At 38.4% G+C, this 18,410-nt stretch overlaps 3 protein-coding genes across 5 annotated transcripts in view; 1 reads left to right on the forward strand and 2 right to left on the reverse strand.

Moving 5' to 3' along the window:
- LOC115620586 (protein pellino) overlaps positions 1-11,818 on the reverse strand; it is a 51,071-nt gene extending 39,253 nt beyond the window's left edge. Inside the window, exons 1-2 of one of the 2 annotated variants that reach the window (XM_030513894.1) lie at positions 11,679-11,818; positions 10,653-10,786 (exon numbers count right to left, since the gene is read on the reverse strand). In XM_030513894.1, the coding sequence (XP_030369754.1) occupies positions 10,653-10,663 (11 nt within the window). In that variant the 5' untranslated portion in view covers positions 10,664-10,786; positions 11,679-11,818. Of the gene's footprint in view, positions 1-10,652; positions 10,878-11,678 lie in introns of both variants that reach the window. The other variant, XM_030513893.1, reaches the window with a different exon arrangement.
- An 873-nt stretch (positions 11,819-12,691) lies between these two features.
- On the forward strand, positions 12,692-14,492 carry LOC115621116 (retinol-binding protein pinta). Its single transcript, XM_030514660.1, has 2 exons — positions 12,692-13,394; positions 13,453-14,492. Exons 1-2 carry the CDS (start codon positions 12,999-13,001, stop codon positions 13,879-13,881), a joined length of 825 nt encoding a protein of 274 aa, XP_030370520.1. The 5' UTR covers positions 12,692-12,998; the 3' UTR covers positions 13,882-14,492.
- A 362-nt stretch (positions 14,493-14,854) lies between these two features.
- On the reverse strand, positions 14,855-18,296 carry LOC115620671 (MOB kinase activator-like 1). 2 transcript variants are annotated; one of them, XM_030514031.1, is made up of 3 exons: positions 16,652-17,238; positions 16,244-16,410; positions 14,855-16,160 (listed from the first exon to the last, which is right to left on the reverse strand). In XM_030514031.1, the coding sequence occupies exons 1-3, from the start codon at positions 16,669-16,671 to the stop codon at positions 15,682-15,684; spliced, it is 666 nt and encodes a 221-aa protein (XP_030369891.1). In that variant the 5' UTR covers positions 16,672-17,238; the 3' UTR covers positions 14,855-15,681. The 2 variants fall into 2 exon arrangements, 1 of the variants encoding a protein (XP_030369891.1); XR_003995231.1 differs by lacking the exon at positions 14,855-16,160 and adding an exon at positions 17,359-18,296 and having other exon boundaries at positions 16,271-16,410; positions 16,652-17,301.
- Between the last annotated feature and the right edge of the window lie 114 nt (positions 18,297-18,410).

The raw sequence follows: 18,410 nt of genomic DNA on the forward strand, positions 1-18,410 counted from the left end.
GTACACAAACACGCATAAGGCACGATTCTGATGTAAATGTAAATGTATCTATGCATGCATGAATATTTTATATTTAATTTAGTTAATTAATTAAATTAATTTAGTTAATTAATTAAATTAAATTAATCAATTCATTTAATTCATTTAATTTAATTACTTTTTTGTGGGGTGGTACAGGGTATTTAAGAGTTGAGCCTGCTCGACTTTAGCATTCCTTTCTTGTTTTTTATTTATTATTGTAATGTTCATAAATTGAGGACCAAAGTAAAATAAAACTGCTAGCTATATTTATTGTGATGCGTCAATTCATATTTTTGGCAGCATTCCTTATTTTGATATGAAGCTTCTTTTATTGTTGACTCTTTTAAGGCATAACTATAGTAATTTGAATATGTAAGATCAAACAGACATTTGAATTTGAAATCAGTTGCAGCTGAATATGCAATATGCCCAGGAATATTCCAGTTCCAAATCTATGCGAATTGAAAGCATTTTCACGCTAAACGACAAATGACAAACATTTTTGTTTGGCATAAATTATGCAAATCACAATATATTAAAGTGCTTTTCATTGCTATTGTTCTTGTTACTGTTTGGATCTTGTTGCCATAGTTGTCATGTCGGCCTGGTTGACTGACTGACTGACTACCCGTTGCCTATCATTGCGTCCATCTGTCTGCCGCTTTATCTACAAATCAGTTTAGAGTTTAGTCCAAAGCCACAACATTCGAGGGGCACGTTTATGCAAAGTAGGCAAAATTTATGTATGCCAGAGCAGCTGAGCATAAATCAGTAAACAACAAACTATGATATATAAGTAGTATACACAGACTATGGCATGGCATCAACAATTTATGGAAGATGTTGTGGCGACAACAAGTATGTATAACGATGGTATCCTATGTGCGCCTGTATCTACTCCAGATTCGTGTCAATAAAAGCGCACTGATTGTGGTTATTCGCCACGACGGCAGCAGCAGGAACAACAACAATAACAGCTGCAATAACAAGTAATGCAAAATAGTAATAATGATACTCATACCTTTTTCCAGCTGCTCATGTCTCCGTCTCGCTGCCGCTCTCCAACAACAACTACGCAACATATTGGCAAAAATGTGGGTCAACAGCAATAGCAACAACCACAAGCTCCATTAACAATAACACCCAATAAATGCCACAACAATACAGAGTTGCAGTATCTGCGAATGTGTGTGTGTGTGCCTGCAGTTTGCAAATCAAGCTTCCAGCCCATACCAAAGCTATTTGCTATTTGAAAAGACTGCGCGAAAAATTACGCGCATTAACCACACACACACACACACTTGCACCTATATGTGTACATACGTACTTGTATATGTGTAGATTCATTTGTGTGCAGCGAGGCCCACTTACTAACTAACTAACTAACGTGGAAATTATGCAAGTAAACAGTTTAATTGGGTCACCAAATGGGCACAGCCAGCAGACTCGTATAAATGAACGCAGATACGCGTTGCAAGTTAAAAAGTTAACGGATTGTCGACAGGCAGTATGTAAGTGGATTGGAGAGAACCCCCCATTACAATCGATAACAGTGAGTGTAATAGATTTTAATAACACAATACAACTCTGCAGTTCATGGGCCTAGTCCGCACCCCAACACCTGGTCACTAAGAATACCTAGCACTACCTAACTGCAATAACATTAAGAAACATCTGATTTATTTATATGCAATAAATACGCATTCTCCTACGAAGCACTCAAGCGAAGCGCCTAATTTAAACTAAATATAGAATATACTTTATAGGGTCTGCCATGTTTCCTTTGACTGTTAAATTTTTCTCTTCTCTAATATGCTATTGTAGCTTTCAGGTACAGCGTATAAAAATAAGTCGAAATTGTTGTTGTGGAAATTGTTGCAATTGAGCATTAGATCTTATGTAATCAGTTTTGGCATTTTCTTATTTTCTTTCCTGAATATTAATCTGAAGTCTTTATTCAATTTTAAGCGTTTTTTTTTTACCATTTCATTCCGTCATTTTATACCCCAGAATAAATATTTAGTTAATTTCTTGTGGGCCTCAGTATTTTCTCGCCTGGAGACTGTTTAACTATTATGCAATTAATATTTAAAGCATCATTGATATTATTGATTAAATTAAAGATTTAGAGTGCTCTTTAGTCATGCTTTCTGAGCCTAGCTAAGGCCACACCACAAACGAGGCCAATTGTTGTAGTTTTTGCAGTTGCCTGCAAGTTCCGCACCCTACACGAATCGGACTTCGTGCCAAGCTTATGGCAGTTGCCTTCTTCCCGTTACTCCGCAACAGTTTCCATTAAGGCAACATCCCACGCCGCCTCCGAGCCGCTAACGAGACTAGCATGAATATACATACATATTTATAGACAACAAGATTACGAACTATGTTAGCTAAGGAATTTCCCATTTATGTGTACGTGTGTGTGTGTGTGGGAAATTAATTGTTTAAAAATTAAAAACTTGCAAAAAATAAACGAGACTTAAGAAAGACATTGGACAGTACTATGTAATTATTTTAAATGAGTTCACAAAGCCGCAAATAAAAAAAAAAAAAACCAAAATGAAAAACGAACCTCAGCAGAGCATTGAGTACCAAGAAAGGCAAAACCGGAGGCGCAACCGGCGAATGCTTCAGTGGCCAGAGCTCCAATCTGTTGCTATGAATATGCTGTATATATATATTGTGTGTGTGTGCGTGTGTGTGTATGCCAAAGTCAAGTGGTCTGTTTGCCTAAGCTCTGCTTTGAAGTAGCGAACGAACCAAGCGAAAGTTTTCAACTTCCCAAAGTTTTGCCAGGTGTGTTGTTTTTTTATTTTTGTTGTTGCCATTTTATTTTACTTACCTGCAATGAAAATTGAGAAGAAAAAATATTGTTTGAGAAATTTATTGCAAAGAACTTGAGCGTTGAGCTTAGACAGTAATGTTGGCAGTAATGTTGCTAAGCAAGACAAGGCAAGTCCCAGGATTAAAGACCAATGACCTGACCAACCAGCAGGAATAACACATACAACATACAACACATCCGCTTCCTCACTCATTCACTCGCTCATTCATTCATTCGTTCGTTCGCTCGTTCAGTAAGGCAGCCTCTTCGCTTGTCTGGCAGATCCCAGACCCCATATCCCCACACTCCCCCGCCGAGACAAAAGATGCTGAGCAACAGCACTTCAAGAAATTCTGCAACAAGAGCAAGGAGAATAAAAAGTGCATGGGCATGGCTCACACTACAAGCAAACCGGAAGTGCTCAAAACAAAGTTCGAAACGCTTAAAGGACAAGCAAAAAAAACCAGCTGTAGCAAGAATAGTGGGGACTTGGATGTGAGCGTAGGGACATGGAAGCGGTTCTGCGCTTTTAAAGTGCAAGCAGCAGTATGCAAGGGAATTAAGGTCAAATCATATACAAAAGCCAGCTCGGTATGGCCGCGTCGTCTAAGCCCACAAAGCTTTGGGACCGTCCGTCAACCTGTCAACCAGCCAGTCAGTCATTCAGTCAACCAACCAGGCAGTGCCTAGCAACGCCATATAGTTAGCCTGGCCTATCCCTTACCCGTGCAGCCTTCAGTTTCCAACGCTGTGGTCTACGCCGACATATTAATGACAACAGCGTTCCTTTTTGTATACCCTAGGAAAAAAAAGGTATAGGTGGGAGAATTTCCTATCCTATGAAGGTATGATCTAGTGTATAGATTTTATTGTTGAGTAGTTTTTAGTTTAAGAAAAGATTTCGGCAATTTATACAAGTATTGAATAAAAAATAATAAAATTCGTATTCTTTTTCTTATAAATATACATAATATTATAATGTGGTGTTTTTTAAAACTCTTTTCAATGAGGCACTTTATTGCCATCAACAATTTGCTACAAAATCGATTGAGATATTCTAATATATTTGCTTCAGTAACTAAATATGAACTTGTTCGGCTGCTCACAGCTCAGTAATTTCCAATACCATTGTATGCAATCAATAATGATCTGTATTTCCCATGCCCCTCCCAACATATTTAATCGAAAATATAATCTTGAATTAAGCTTCAAATTGTAGTATTCGGATAGACAATAAAGCAGGTATGGACACATCAGTTTAAGAACTTCAAAATATCATTTAAAGGGTACACATAAGTCGTTCATGCTAATAAAATATTATTTCCATGTACTGCTAGTTTTGTAAATTTTTTTAACTGAAGCTGCTGTTGTTGTTGCATGGTGCCTTTCGTTGTATGCGTGCGTGTGACAATGTTGGCACTTTTTCAGCGCGCTTTTGTCACTCCGTTGACGGCGCAGGATGTACAAGTTTTTCATGCAGCTGCAGCGCAAACTCAGCGACGCGCATATCCTGCATGTCCTGTTCTTTTTATTTTGTTGTTGCTGAGCACCAATGGCAGCCAAATGGCTGCGGACTGGCAAGAGGGAAGAACGGCGTTACTGAGGCCCCATATCATAAAGAGTCTTTCTGCGGAGTTACTTGATCATAGACAAGCTAGAAATTCAAAATCAAAAGTCGATATCATAAGCAAAAATTCAAAAGTCCCAAATTCGAGCTTTTCACTTTAATTTTTCACACAAACAACGACACACATACAACAGCAGCAAAAGCAACAACATTTTACACACGACTTACAAATTATATGGAAAATGCAAATTGTCTTGAAAAATTGTCATAAGTCGTTGTAAATTATTAAAGTTCCAATGCAGCGAGCAAGCGAGAAAAATGGAACTTTCACTTTGACTCATTTAGCACTTTTGCGATTTGCCATTACTATGGGGGGGGGGGGGGGGGGGGGGGGAAAGGGGCAAAGAGAGCTGCATCGAGCCTGAAGCACGATAGCTCGCCTTAAGTGGGTCAAACCTGCAGAGGGGGGCTGCAAGAAATCTCTCTAATCACAAAGTTTCAGTGCGGCAGGCAACGTTTGGCATTTCGGCAAACTTTTTAGATATTTTTGTGCCTTTTCTTCTTTGGCTTTTGGGTTCAAATGCCAATGCACGCAAGGAAGCCAACGCGTACATGCTCAACAAGCCCAAGAGCCAACAACAACGATAATAATAATAACAGCAACAACAAGCATTGATAAAGATTTGCGGAGATAGCGCTTTGGACGCGATGAACTTTGAACTGTACGAGACGGTCAGCAACAATTACAGTGAGAACTCTAAATAATAGGTGGAACACTAAAATGCGTAAAGCTGAATATATGTATACTTACTCGTATGAAAGAAAAGGAATTTCTAGCACCTTTAGAATTGTAGAAATTTCAGTAATTGCAGTAATTAAAAGCTTTTTCATATAGTCGGTCAAATAGAGCATGCAGATATGAATCTATCTAGGTATATGAATCCAAGTTCTTTCATATACGAGTATGTAAAAGGTAGCAGATCTGTTTTCAATAGATATTATTTTTGAATTGGAAATATTTGGGGAGCCCAGTAATATTTCTTAATGTGATATAGAATATAATTTGACCGGAGTAGAGACAATTTAGGAGATAAGATACGTGATGAAAAATAGAACAAACAAACATGGGATACATGCTGATTAAATATACCAAAGTATATCTGAATCCAACATATTTTTATCTTTGCTTTGTTAGTTATCTTAACAAAAACCAAAAATAGTTAATCTTTTTTTTAAAAATGTCAATTTAATTATTTTTATAGAGGAAATAACACTTTATTAATAAGTAGAGATCCGTTTTTGAGAGCTTTCGCTGTACAACAGCTGCATACAAATTGAGAATAAACGACGGACTGAGCAGCAATTTGGTCAGCCAATATAAACTTTATACATACAAGTATGTACATACATATGTATTCACATTCGTAGCACCAACAGGGCGACAGCGAAAAGGAGGACAGATTTCGATAGGGTAGGGTAGGGTAGGGAGGGAAGGGCATTCTCAGCTTCATCATAATCATCATTGTGGCAGCAATTTGATGAGGTTGTTGATACCGCCAAATACTGCAACGGACAGTGCGCCTTTGTGTGCTCCTCCTCCCTGTTATCGTTGTTCTTGTTACGGTTCTTGTTACTGTTACTGTTGCTTCTCTGCTACTGTCATTTAATTTAATTTGAGTCTTTGCTTGTGATTAGTACGAAAATTTGTTTATTTATTTAAAAGCTTTTGTGGTTCTTTTTCTTGCTCTTGATTTGACGAGTTTATTATTTTTTAAATACTGTTGACATTTCTAAACAGAGCGCTGCTTATCATACATAACATACCATAAATTTGTGCTTATATACATATATGTAAATACACACCCATACACATGAAGATAAGCATGTACATACAAGTATATGCATACATATGTATAAGATGCGTAAATCAAGACACATACATATCAAAATTAAGGTATATATGTACATATGTACATCCGTGTATCTGTGTGTGCTTACAGCGTCGGAATCAGGTCACGTGTATTTGCTCATTTGATTAAATTTGTTTAAGTCGTCATGTGAGTGTGTGTGAGTTACTCAGTTGTTGCAGCTACTTCTAGTGTTATTCATAAAAATAGCGACTGCTGCGATGTCTGCCATCTCTTATCAGCTGAAAAAAGTGCATTTAATGTCAAGTCTAGCACGCAAAAACTGCCACAGACCAAACGGAATCTGTACCACCCTTAAAGCCAGTATCATAGAAATGCTTAGTAGCAATCACTTAGTAGGGGAAACTACCTAATTATTCGTGGAAAACTTAAGCTATGACAATAATTTATGTATCTAAACATTAATGATACGCGAACCATGGGATTTATTACCGAACCAAACAGCTTGTATGGAAAAGAACAACTCTGCCGTTTGATTTCCTTTAAAATGCATATATGTATGTAACAGTAGCCCCCTAGGAAGTTTATCGAAATATCACTTGACATGGTATCCAAAAATCTAGGATTGGACAGTTATATACATTCATACTTTCATATATTTATACTTATGAAACAACTTAGCACGTTAGCGTGTATTCTACAGCCTGCTTTCACGTGCGCACAAAACATATGTACATACATATGTATATGTATATGTGTAGTATGTAGGCAGGCAATCCTTAAAGTTTCACTTCTCCTTCTTACCTCTTCAGTGTGTTGTGTTGGATTTAAAAATTACTATATGAATGAACATCTGTGTGTGTAAAAAAAATATGTACCTTTCTACAGCCATACACACAAATAAATAATTTTGTATACATATGTATGTATGTACATATGTATGTACATTCTGTAAAAACTCTAGTTACACATGGTGTTATGACTCGGCGGCTTTGTCCAGCGTTTTGTAACAAAACGCCAAATTCACACCCCGACTCCCGCACCGCTAGAGTTAAGAGCAGGCTGAAAGTGGTACATGAATCATGAGCATGAATAATAACAGTTAATTATATTTGTTTGTTTGCCGTCGCACTCGCATGTAAATAAAATGCTCACTTTACAAATTATTACACACTTGCATATTTATGCATCAGTGTGTGCGTTGTTGGTGGTGTTATTGCTTAGCGGTATGCAACAGGCTAGCAACAAATGAAATGACAACAAGGAAGTCATAAAACAAAGCAATGCTCAATGGCAGGCAGTCATGGCAGTCCAGACAGCAGCCACAACGGCAACAATAAAATTTAATTTTAATTTTAATCGCCCAAAAGAACGAAGAGCAGACAACAGAACAGTACCGACAGAGGTTGAAGCAGAGGCATAGATGTAGGCTTGCAGTTAGCAGGCAGCTTATCCATAGCAACAACACTTACCCACCAACACAAATGCACGCACACACGCACATCCATTACGTAGAATGGATAATGGCGTGCAGACAAAAACATTTTTCAAGCAGCCAACAACTGCGTATATATGGATAAAATTTAATAAACACAAAACAGGCAGCGCAGGCAGAGATCTCCAGCAACAGCAACGACAGCAACAGCAGGAACAGCAAGAACGAGGAGCAGAAAGCCAAATAAACGTAGGCACATACACATGTACGTATGTATGTAAATGCATATGCATGAAGGTTGAAGATTTGTAAAGCAATGGGCGGGCACATATACATATATACTCGTACATGCATACATACTATACATACGTCATATTCACATGCATACTTACATGCGTATGTCTGTATGTATCCATAGTCAGCCGTTGATCAGAAAAGTCCGAGACAACAAACACCGAACAGGTCGCGTCAGGTAAACATGCAGCAGGAAGTGAACGAGTGGTTGAGAGCGTGTGTGTGTGTGTGCCGATTTATGAAAGAGTGAAGGGAGAGGCAAATAGCCTTCTTATCGCGGCTGATAAATATCGGTAAATGAAGCAGCAGCCAGGCAACAGAACCAGCAACAGCCGCGATCTATGCGTGGTCAAAACAAAAGGGAGACAAGAACAAGCAACTTTTAATATGCCTATAAAGCAGGTAACAACAACACCAGGCAAACGGCGTGACAAATATAGACGAATGCGGCGTTGCAGAGAAAATGCAGCGCGCGGCACGTTCTGGCTGTTGTTTTTGTTGTTGCTGATGCTGTGATTTCTTGGTGGGGGCGCTCTGCACACACACACACACACAATATAAAAGAGGGAATGTTACATTCAAGCAAGCCCGACATTGAAATACCCTGTACCTACAATGATTTTGCCGCTGTGTTATTTGTGGTGTTATAGCGAGTTTGGTCAAGATAGACTCAGCCGCTTTTGACATAGGCGGATGGACACACATATGTACATATGTATGTGCATATTTTTTGTCATACTGATTAGGAATATATTTACATATGTACATGTATTAGATAGAAGTTAGTTATGCTTGTAACATACATTAGCTCAAATTTAATATACACTTTTTACGCTGCGGGTCCAGGGTACAAAAAACTGTAAAACGCACCAAGAACATGTTGCGACGTTGTTGCTTTGCTGGGAGGCAGTAAAAGAACACGAAAAACGACGCGACAGCAAAGTAATGGAAAATAAAAAGAAAATTGTTAGAAGCAAAGGTAAAGCAAAGTCTAAAATTAAAACAAGCTGCCTGCATAGCAGAGCGCATATCTAGCAAGAGAGTGCGGAGAGCGCGCCCACTTCTTTCTGAGAGCATGCAGCGACACATGCAGTTATTTATGTTTGTGGTGTTGTTCACAATGCTGTTGCTCTTTGCAAGTATTTTGATTCAGCGACTTGATAGAGTAGACACAGCAACAAATGCAAAAGCATAAATGAATGTAAGAAAAATCAGATTGCATTCAACTACACCCTCCCCCTTTTCCAACATAGAAAAGTTGTTATCGTTGCTGCTTTTGTTGTCATGACGTCAGCGCGCATGCGTTTACATTTTGCTTTTTATACCCTGTACGAAGAGAATAGTAGGGTACACTACTTTAGTGCGAATGTACGAAACATATTGAAGGAGGCGTGTCCGGTCCCACAAAGTAAATATATTCTTGATTATTATGATAAAATAGAACAAAAGAAACACAGAAAGTATATAAATGTAATAACTGAAATTGGTATTCAAGCCCTAAGCAAGAAAAGTTTGTGTTTTTTCGTATGTACCCCGCACTTGCCCACTGCCAATGTTAATTCATAACCCAATTCTCAAAATTTTTTATAAAATTTGGCAGTTATATACATTATGTAAGTGTTTACATACAAAGCATTCTGGAAAGTTCAATTGTATGAGATACTGTAAAGGTTAGCCTGCCAGCAGGTGATCTTGCTGAAAACTAAAAGCACATGCACTAAGCCGTAATTTAATAACGTAAGTGTTATCAGTTGTATAAATAAATATTTTTAGTTTAAAAAATGTAATTACGTATTATTAAGAAATTGTTTTTGATTGGGTACAGGATTTTTAAGAGTCAGGATCGCTCGTTCTATGTTGCTGCTGTGCTATGTTTTCCTTTTTTTTTTTTTAACATTTTTCGAATACAAAAAAATTTATTCGAGTCAGTGACAAAAGCGAGCGGAGAACGACTGTTTTTCTCCTTGTTCTTGTTGTTGCCCACTGCAAGCGCCAAGGGGTGATTTTCACGCATATGTGCGGATGTGGCGTTGAGGGAGGATGGCGGGCGATGAAAATGAAAACGCACACTAAAAATAACACCGGGGGGAAAATAGGAAAAACTGTTGTTACAAAATGCGCACAGAAATAGAATAAAACAACAACACGAAAAAGAAGATAAAAAAGTGCTGCACATTGCGACGCAGTTTGGAAATGTTCTCGACACTCACACGAACATATATAGTACATATGTATGTATAGTATGTACATATTCGTATTTGAACAATTAACAACGGTGCACAAAATAATAAACTGCGCTATAAATTTTGTACTGTGAAATGGCAAAATGTTTATCAGTCTAAAAAACGTCAAAACGTGTGAGGCACAAGTTCAATAGACCCACCCGATCAGACCTTTCAGGATAGAACAAGGGGGGCTATACAACGGTCGATGACTGCAACGCAAAACCAAATTGAATTAAAGCAATTATCTACGACGAATATATGATACCATATAGGGCGCTAATTACTAAGCAAATGGGTTGTTGAACCGCAGTTAGCCCAGTTGAGTGACTGATACAAAGGAAGGATTTACAATACATACATAGGTATGTACATATGTATACGTGAATTTATATATGTACATATATATAGCGTTACTTACCGTTTGACCATTTTGTTGTTTACCCCCGAATTGTTTTCCTGCTGCGTGCCAATATCAACGGATTTGTTATAATCCAGTTTTGACGTGAAGATTTTTATGCGACGGAAATTAATTTTGCCGATTTTGTATTAAACCTTTGGATATGTTTAACATTAGTTGCAGTTTACATTAATTTCAATTAACTATTTTTCAATTGCTACAAAACGCAATCGACTGTTCTGTTTCCTGGAAGTGGGTTTGTTTGTAATTAACATTAAAAAATGCTGCAGTGACGACGTCAGCACAGCGGGAGTCCAATTGGACAGCGACGCATTCCCAACCAGAAACACGACGCGTAGACGTTTCTCAAGACAAACCAAAATAACAAAATTATAAAAAATGAACAAAAATCTGCTGTTACAGAAAAACAACCAAACACAATAACAATTTATAGCAATAAAAAGCGGTCTATATAAACAGAGAGAAACAAAAATAAAGTACAATTCTATAATGCTAAATTAAAGGCATTTAATTGTGTTTATTTGTACATATTTTGCATTTTATATGATTTTATCATACGCGCCACCGCCCCCGCACATCAAAAACCAATAAAACTAATAAGAAAAGAACGTCGTTCGCGTTTTGCGCTTTGTTTTTCCGTTTTTGGCTGCTGTTGCGATTTGAACTGACGCCACAGCGGCAGCGAAAGAAGCAGAGACAGCAACTTGTCTTGTTTTTGCGTTTCGTTTATACTTTTTGCCTGCAACACTTCAAGGGCTTTGTCATAACAACAACAACAATAATAGCAGAATAACAACAAAACGGCGAACGCCAAAGAAATCACTTTATTGATTCGCTATAATTATGCACATTATTACATTATACCATTAGCATTCGAAAGTAAAATTAGCACGTTAAATAGATGCACTTTTATTTTGTGCTCTGCCTTTCATGCCTTTTGCTTTTTTTCTTGCTCGGCGCGGGCCAAACTAAACTAACACTTCATAGCACTCCACAACAAATTTAATTAAACCGAACACTATTTACCTCTTGAATGCGATTGAATTAGCAATTTGTTATTGCACACGGGATTTGCATATGTTTATACACTTTATTCATTAATTTCTTTGAATATTTTTTGACTAATATACACCATAACAAAGCTCGTCATTAAATATCCACCCGCATCTCGCGTTTACAAAGACCTACGACTCATGAACAACTGAACCAGTGGTATTAATGAATTGTTGACGGTGAGTTTTCGATACATCGATAGCATGCAGTGCACCTAGATAGCAAATATACCAACTATCGAAGCGAAGCATTTGAATGGAGTTGGCACTTCCATCAGTTCTTTGAAAAGCACTATAATACTATCATAAAAATATACTAAACATATATGATTATCACAAACCCACATTTTTTTATTACTTACTCATTAGCAATAACTGTATCAGCAATAGGGCAATTAGAAGTTATTCGATATCTTGACACTGGAAGTCGAAGCCAACACGTTATCGATATGGAATCGATAATTTAAATATAACCATCAATACTTGTAAAATAAAACGCATACGGCATATTTTAAAATTTTTATTTGGTGCCGACAACATAATGATTATAGTTTAAGCTGTCACGATGATATCTATCACCTGCATGAGTTTTCTAAAAGTTGTAATTATGTTTTATTAGAACAGATCCTAATATTTATGATATGAAAATCTTTTTCGATGCAAAGTAATTTTTAGACATTATTTTAAAGGCACTCCTAGCCAAGTAAAATTCGTGAGTGACAGGCAAAAATATTTAATAGGCCGTTTTCCATGCAGCTGTGTGCAACATGTCCTTATTTTTTGGGTTTGGGTCTGAATTAGAAAACTATATTTCTTCTTCAAACACAATATATCGCTCTCCTAATTTTTTGCAAAAATGCTGCTCAATACTATCGATAGTTGCAAAAAACGATCGTTGTAGACCGCAAATACACAACTATCGATAAGGCCATTTATCTTTCTGTGTAAATACGCTTTGGGAGGAAAGTACGATCTTTTACTGATCGTATATATTTGTGAGATGCCCCGATTCCAGATGCAACGTACTTTTCAAGTTCCAGTTGAGGAAAATTAAGCTGAACATGAATGAGAATCTGTATAAATGAATGCAAATATAGCAACCGCTGACCATTCAATATCAGACGAAAAATGCCTAATCAACATCAACCAGACAAATCACCCCAAACAAAAAAAGCGAAAAGCTAGCAATTTGCGCGCAATTAAAAGCTTTAGTGTTTACGAGTGCAGTTTCGTGAGTACCGACGTCAACAGCTTAGTGCGCTGGCAACAGTAGTCAAGAGAAGAGGCTACAATTATGCGGTCTCGCAATAATAGCAATCGACGTCAAATATCTTCAGTGGACAATGAGCCCGAGACGGTTCAGGCACAGGTTCAGGAGTTGTTGCAGTGGTTGGACGCTAATCCCTACATTAATGCCAGCACAGAGTACGACAATGTGTATTTCTTTTTGCGCACCTGCAAGTTTGATGTGGAGCGTACCAAGAAGAAAATAAAGTGTTTCTATCAGATGCGCGCTGAACGGACAGAATGGTTTGCCAATCGCGATCCCTTCCTGCCTGAAATTCAGGAGCTGCTCCAACTGGGTGTCTTCCTGCCCGTCGACGGTGTGGACAAACAGCAACGCAAAGTGGTCATTATACGCACGGCTGCGCACGATCCCAAGCGACACACTCAGAACAATGTCTTCAAGGTGAGATGCTGAATCGTATCAATATTGAATATTATTTCACTTCCGCTTCTATTCCCAGACCAGCAAAATGATTTTAGACCTACTGTTGAAGTTTGAGCCCGAGAATTGTGCACGCGGAATTGTGGCCATACTCGACATGGACGGCGTTCAATTGGGACATGCTCTGCAACTGAATCCCATACTAATCAAACGCTCCGTGGAGAGCTGGACAGCGTATCCATGCCAGCCAAAGCTGCTAGAATTCATAAATGCACCTCGACATGTCAATATATTTCTGAATACTTTTCGCATATTTATGACACCAAAGATACGATCACGCGTTCATGTACGTCGGGGTACTACAACCGTAGAGTGCGCCAATATTCCAAAAGATCTGGGAGGGTCGGGAATATCATACAAAGATCTTTCACTGAAATGGAAGCAGCTGGTCGAAGCCAATACTGAATTCTATGTGGAACAAAGTAAATATAAGAGCATACTCAAGTAAATTTGTGTTAATGTGTCATCGCCTTGCATGATAAGCCAGCGATTAGCTGAATATACTACGTATGTGAATGCACTAGACAACATGCGTAGTTATTTAGAACCAATCAATCAGTGAATACTGTATTAAGATCCTCAGACATTAAGCAGTTTTTAAAATGACGTTGAATGTAAAATACCTAAAAGTTAGCAGGCTATTGATGACTCTCAAATTCTCTCTCTGAAATGTATATTTTAGTAAAAACTAATATGGGATAAAGGATAAAAGTAATTGCTCTTTAGTATTTATTAAATAATGATAAGACAGCTTCTTGGCTTCCTAAGATGTAGACTGTCGGACTATATGTGAAATTGTAAAAAATTTTGTACCTCTTATTTCAATTAAAATTATAGAAGCTTTTGTTAATGTAAATACCAGTTCTTTGAAACCCACTGTATCTATATTTACCATGTGTAACGCGTTATCAAAAATTGTGCAATATTTAAGCTTCTCGATTACCCTGAACGACACAATTTGACAATGATGCTAACATACTTGTATAAAAATTAGTGAAAAAAATATTGTTATTGATATACAAGTACATAAAAAATAAAGTCCAAACATTTTTCAGTGGATCAGTTCTGAATTAATTTCTGATTTCTTTTCACAAGTGAACACGAAATGATTTTTCTTGGCAGGCAATCCGATGGATTCTCAACCGTTTAGCCTTTAAACGGACGCATAGTTTATGCGTAGTTTTAGCTTAATTTCGTTAAGCAGCCTTTAAATACTATTTCAACAAAAGATCTAATCAGTATCTTCAGATATAATTGAAATTGGCAGACTAGTGAGCTTCAATTTGAGCTGCAATTTTCTGCGTAGTTCTTGAAAACATTTATAACGTTATCGTGTATGTGCGTGGAATGTTTCGCCTTTGCTGATAAATAGAGTCAAAGGACGATATAAAAATGGGGGGCAGAAAATAAAACGCAGCCAGTTAATATAATTCAGTTTTTCTTTATTAGTATAAAACGTATCAAAAATGTTTATCAAGTCTACAATTATTATCATTTATTGGGCCGTCGACGTTGCCGTTTCACATTCCTGGGGATTTACGTTTTGGATTACAACACACACATAGGTTTAATCCGTTAAATAATACGCCCGCTGACGACACAGATAGTTGTTGTTTTTTTCTTCTGCCATAGAGACAAAAGTAATAAATACGTACTACATAGATCATACAAGAACATAAACAAATAAACAAGCTAGCTTTTGTGAACATACAGAATTTGTTTGAAGCAGCAAGAGTCGTTAGTAGTCGTAACGTGCACATGAGCTGCCAGTGTTATTTCCATTTATACATAAACATATTTATATATATAAAGGCTATATATCTCTTAAGGTTACGTGTCACATATAAAAATATAGTAGTTGCTCCTCAGTGTTTATGTCGTTATCGTTAATATTTTTAATATAATTTTGTTGTTTGCAGCTAACGGCGCCCTGCCTATAACCACTGTGGGGATAGGGAAACGACAGCAGAAAAGTAAAGCACATACGCACTGAACAAAACTTAAAAGCTATAAACGAGAATAGGAAATGCGGTAACTAACTAAAGCGTAATACACGAGAGTCCATCAAATCGCCAAAATGCGATTAAACCCTAAGTCAAGGCCAGTCGATGACGGGCAATGCCTAAAAGTTTCATCACAAGTCTAATTGCAAACTGCCGCCGTTGCTACTGCAACCACCACCACCATCGCTGAAGCCGTTGCCACCGCCACCACTGTCCTCGCAACTCGCCACCACTTGCAGTGATTCCTATATCTGCCTTTCATCCTTTGCCGTCAACTTATCGATGAGTTCCTGAAGCGGCGCCAGCTCGCGGCGTTCAATCAAATTGAACTCTTGCACAAAGAATATGAAGTGTTTAAAGGACGTATTTAAATGGGCCTCCTCGCCCAGCGTGACTACCTCGGAGAAATGCTGATGATAGATGTGAGCATATACGCGAAATAGACGTTTTAGTATGGTCTTGGCGGAGGCGAGGAAACTCTTTGGAAACGGTACACCGATTTTGGATGGAAACAGCGTTTCATCATCAAGCTGATCCTGTACCCAAGTCATTAGATAGTCAATATACTTGGGTGCACTGCATTTAATGGGCTTCTTGACGGTTAAACCGTCGGCCCAATGATATTCGTACTTCGGACCGGCCGACATAATGCTGCAGCTCTCCTCCGTGCAAAACTCCGTAATGGTGCCGTACAGCATGTTAATCTGATTAAAAAAGTCCACGGCTATAAAACAAAACAAATCAAAAACAAAAAACGCAACAGTTAGACTGGAAGCTCCAATTACAATCAACCGGTTTTATACGTACTGTTGACGGCAACCCATTCATTGAGATCCTCGCCATCGGGCAGTGCAACGGCATTTCGCAAATTTCCAGAGCCTAAGGTGGCTGCTGCATGTTTCATGAGATCATATTGATGGGTACCCTCTGGTATGTTCTTTTTGGGCTTGAAAGTGCGGCTGGAACGCGAACCGCTAAAGGGGAGACGTATGTAAAAACAATAAGTGCTGGCACGCCACAACAACCCCATCAAAAGTGCGGCCTCTCTCCACATCCACCTATGAAGTGGGGGCAGACATGCACGAACAAAGGGTAGCGTTCTTTGTTCTTTGCAATTCTTGCGTATCTGTTGTTTTAAATTGCAACTCGGACTACATACAAACATTTCTATGTGGACAACACTACATACATTCGTATGCGACCACAATTACTTACAACAAAAATTCCATTGCCATGCAGTATCTGTTGTTGTTGCTTCTTTTGACACCTTTCACTCGCGGCCGTGTCAAAATTTGCGTTGTATTGGCCGAATTTCACACGTCCCTGCCTAATATATTTTGTATTTTCAGCGCCCCTGACGTGTTTTATTAGAATGTATTTTACAAAATTCAATTCTTAAGAAGCAAGAAACTTTGTAGGCAACTCTAATCTAGTTTTTGTTCGACTGAACGACGAGGTTTTATTTGTTTACTGTTTACTGTAGCCGTAACGAAAGCGTTCGTTATAAGGAATCGAATAAAACGTCTCTGATGTGACGCTTCTTGTGTACAAAATGTATTACAAACTGTGTTTGTTGTGAATATAAACGCAAATAATTGTTACAAATAAAAATAAAATCGCCTCCGTGTTGCACCAAAAAACACCACCATTTCAAAATACTAAGAAAAATACTGCACGCACACCTGTGTGGTCTCTTGCTCGCACACTTGGACGGATCGGTTATGTGGGTGGGAGTATGACAGCAATAGTATGTACGTTGCCAGCCTGCTGGAAAAAGCACTTGCTGCCACCTGATTTCGATTTGTGTGCGGGAGTATTTGAAAATGTGATTTAGACTGAAAAAGCCGATGCACCAGACGAAGACGCTTAAAAAGAAAGTATTTGTATAAATAGCAGCAATTGAATTTATCGCATACACTTACAACTACAGTCTCCATCCTGACCAGTTGTCGAGTCTTCGAATTTGGGAACATTTACAGTGGCCACGCTTATGCGCCGATTAAGATCGCGCAACTCTTCCTGGACTTCTTCAAAACCAACCGTATACTCATGACAAAAGTAATCATTACGTAACTGCTCTGGTAGATGTTCCTGGAGTAGCATTTGAGCGTGTTTATCGTTTGTCAAACGTTTGTAGATTCCAATGACGCTTTTCAAGATGCGTGGCTCAGGCTCAAGGGTAAGCTGATGCACCACCTTGGCCAGAGTGTAGATCAAGTGAAAGCAAAATGATTTATTGTTGGTAAAATAGCTCAGGCCGATGTCATGGTCTAGAATGCGACGCAAAATGTACGCCGTTATAGCTTTTGTCATTTCCGAACCAAGCTCTAGGAAAGTAAATAGAGGCGGCATAAGGCCGCCTGGTCCCAGCAGAAATATGATTACTTCGTTACACGAGGTTTTAACAAGATCACCAATAACACCAAGCACCGAAAGGCGAACATATTCCACGGGCAGGGTGCGCACAGTGGAATTCAGCATCGGCAGCAAATACATCAAAATCTCAGCGCGCAAAAATGGAATACGCGTCTCAGGATGGCCAGCGATGGTTTGCAATAAAGTCATAGCGAAACAAACGCGATTGGATTCCATCCAATTGAGGGTTTTGGCCAACAGCGTAGCGTAGGAAGATGTTATTTCCTGCAGCAGCGCAGCAACAGCACCAAATGTATGCCATAGCATTATTCCCAAATCGGGATAATCTCGACGTGTCGACAATTCCCGCAGCGCCTCATACCGCAATTCGGTGTTGCACAGGTCGGTGATCCACTTGTAAATAAGCTTGCTTTGCTCAGCTTCGTTCAGCATGTTGGTTAATTTTTGCGGAATTGTGGAATCAGCCATGCTAGACTAGTCCAAAATAAGATATATTTCAGATGAAGAAAAAAATAAATCTTTCACGTCTGCGAGGAGTGCAACCTCTAACGGCTCAAACTAATGTCAAAAAAGAACAATAAATTCTCGCAGTTCGTGT

The sequence above is a fragment of the Scaptodrosophila lebanonensis genome, unplaced genomic scaffold (assembly GCF_003285725.1).
Source record: "Scaptodrosophila lebanonensis strain 11010-0011.00,11010-0021.00 unplaced genomic scaffold, SlebRS2 tig00000024-arrow-pilon, whole genome shotgun sequence".
Lineage (NCBI taxonomy): Eukaryota > Metazoa > Arthropoda > Insecta > Diptera > Drosophilidae > Scaptodrosophila > Scaptodrosophila lebanonensis.

Coding starts and splice junctions, on each gene's coding strand:
- LOC115621116 (XM_030514660.1), top strand. CDS start 12,999: ATGCGGTCTCGCAATAATAGCAATCGACGTCAAATATCTTCAGTGGAC. Junction 13,395..13,452: donor CTCAGAACAATGTCTTCAAG/GTGAGATGCTGA, acceptor TTCTATTCCCAG/ACCAGCAAAATGATTTTAGA.
- LOC115620671 (XM_030514031.1), bottom strand. CDS start 16,671: ATGGCAATGGAATTTTTGTT. Junction 16,411..16,651: donor ATGGCAATGGAATTTTTGTT/GTAAGTAATTGT, acceptor TCTCCCCTTTAG/CGGTTCGCGTTCCAGCCGCA. Junction 16,161..16,243: donor TGAATGGGTTGCCGTCAACA/GTACGTATAAAA, acceptor TTTGTTTTATAG/CCGTGGACTTTTTTAATCAG.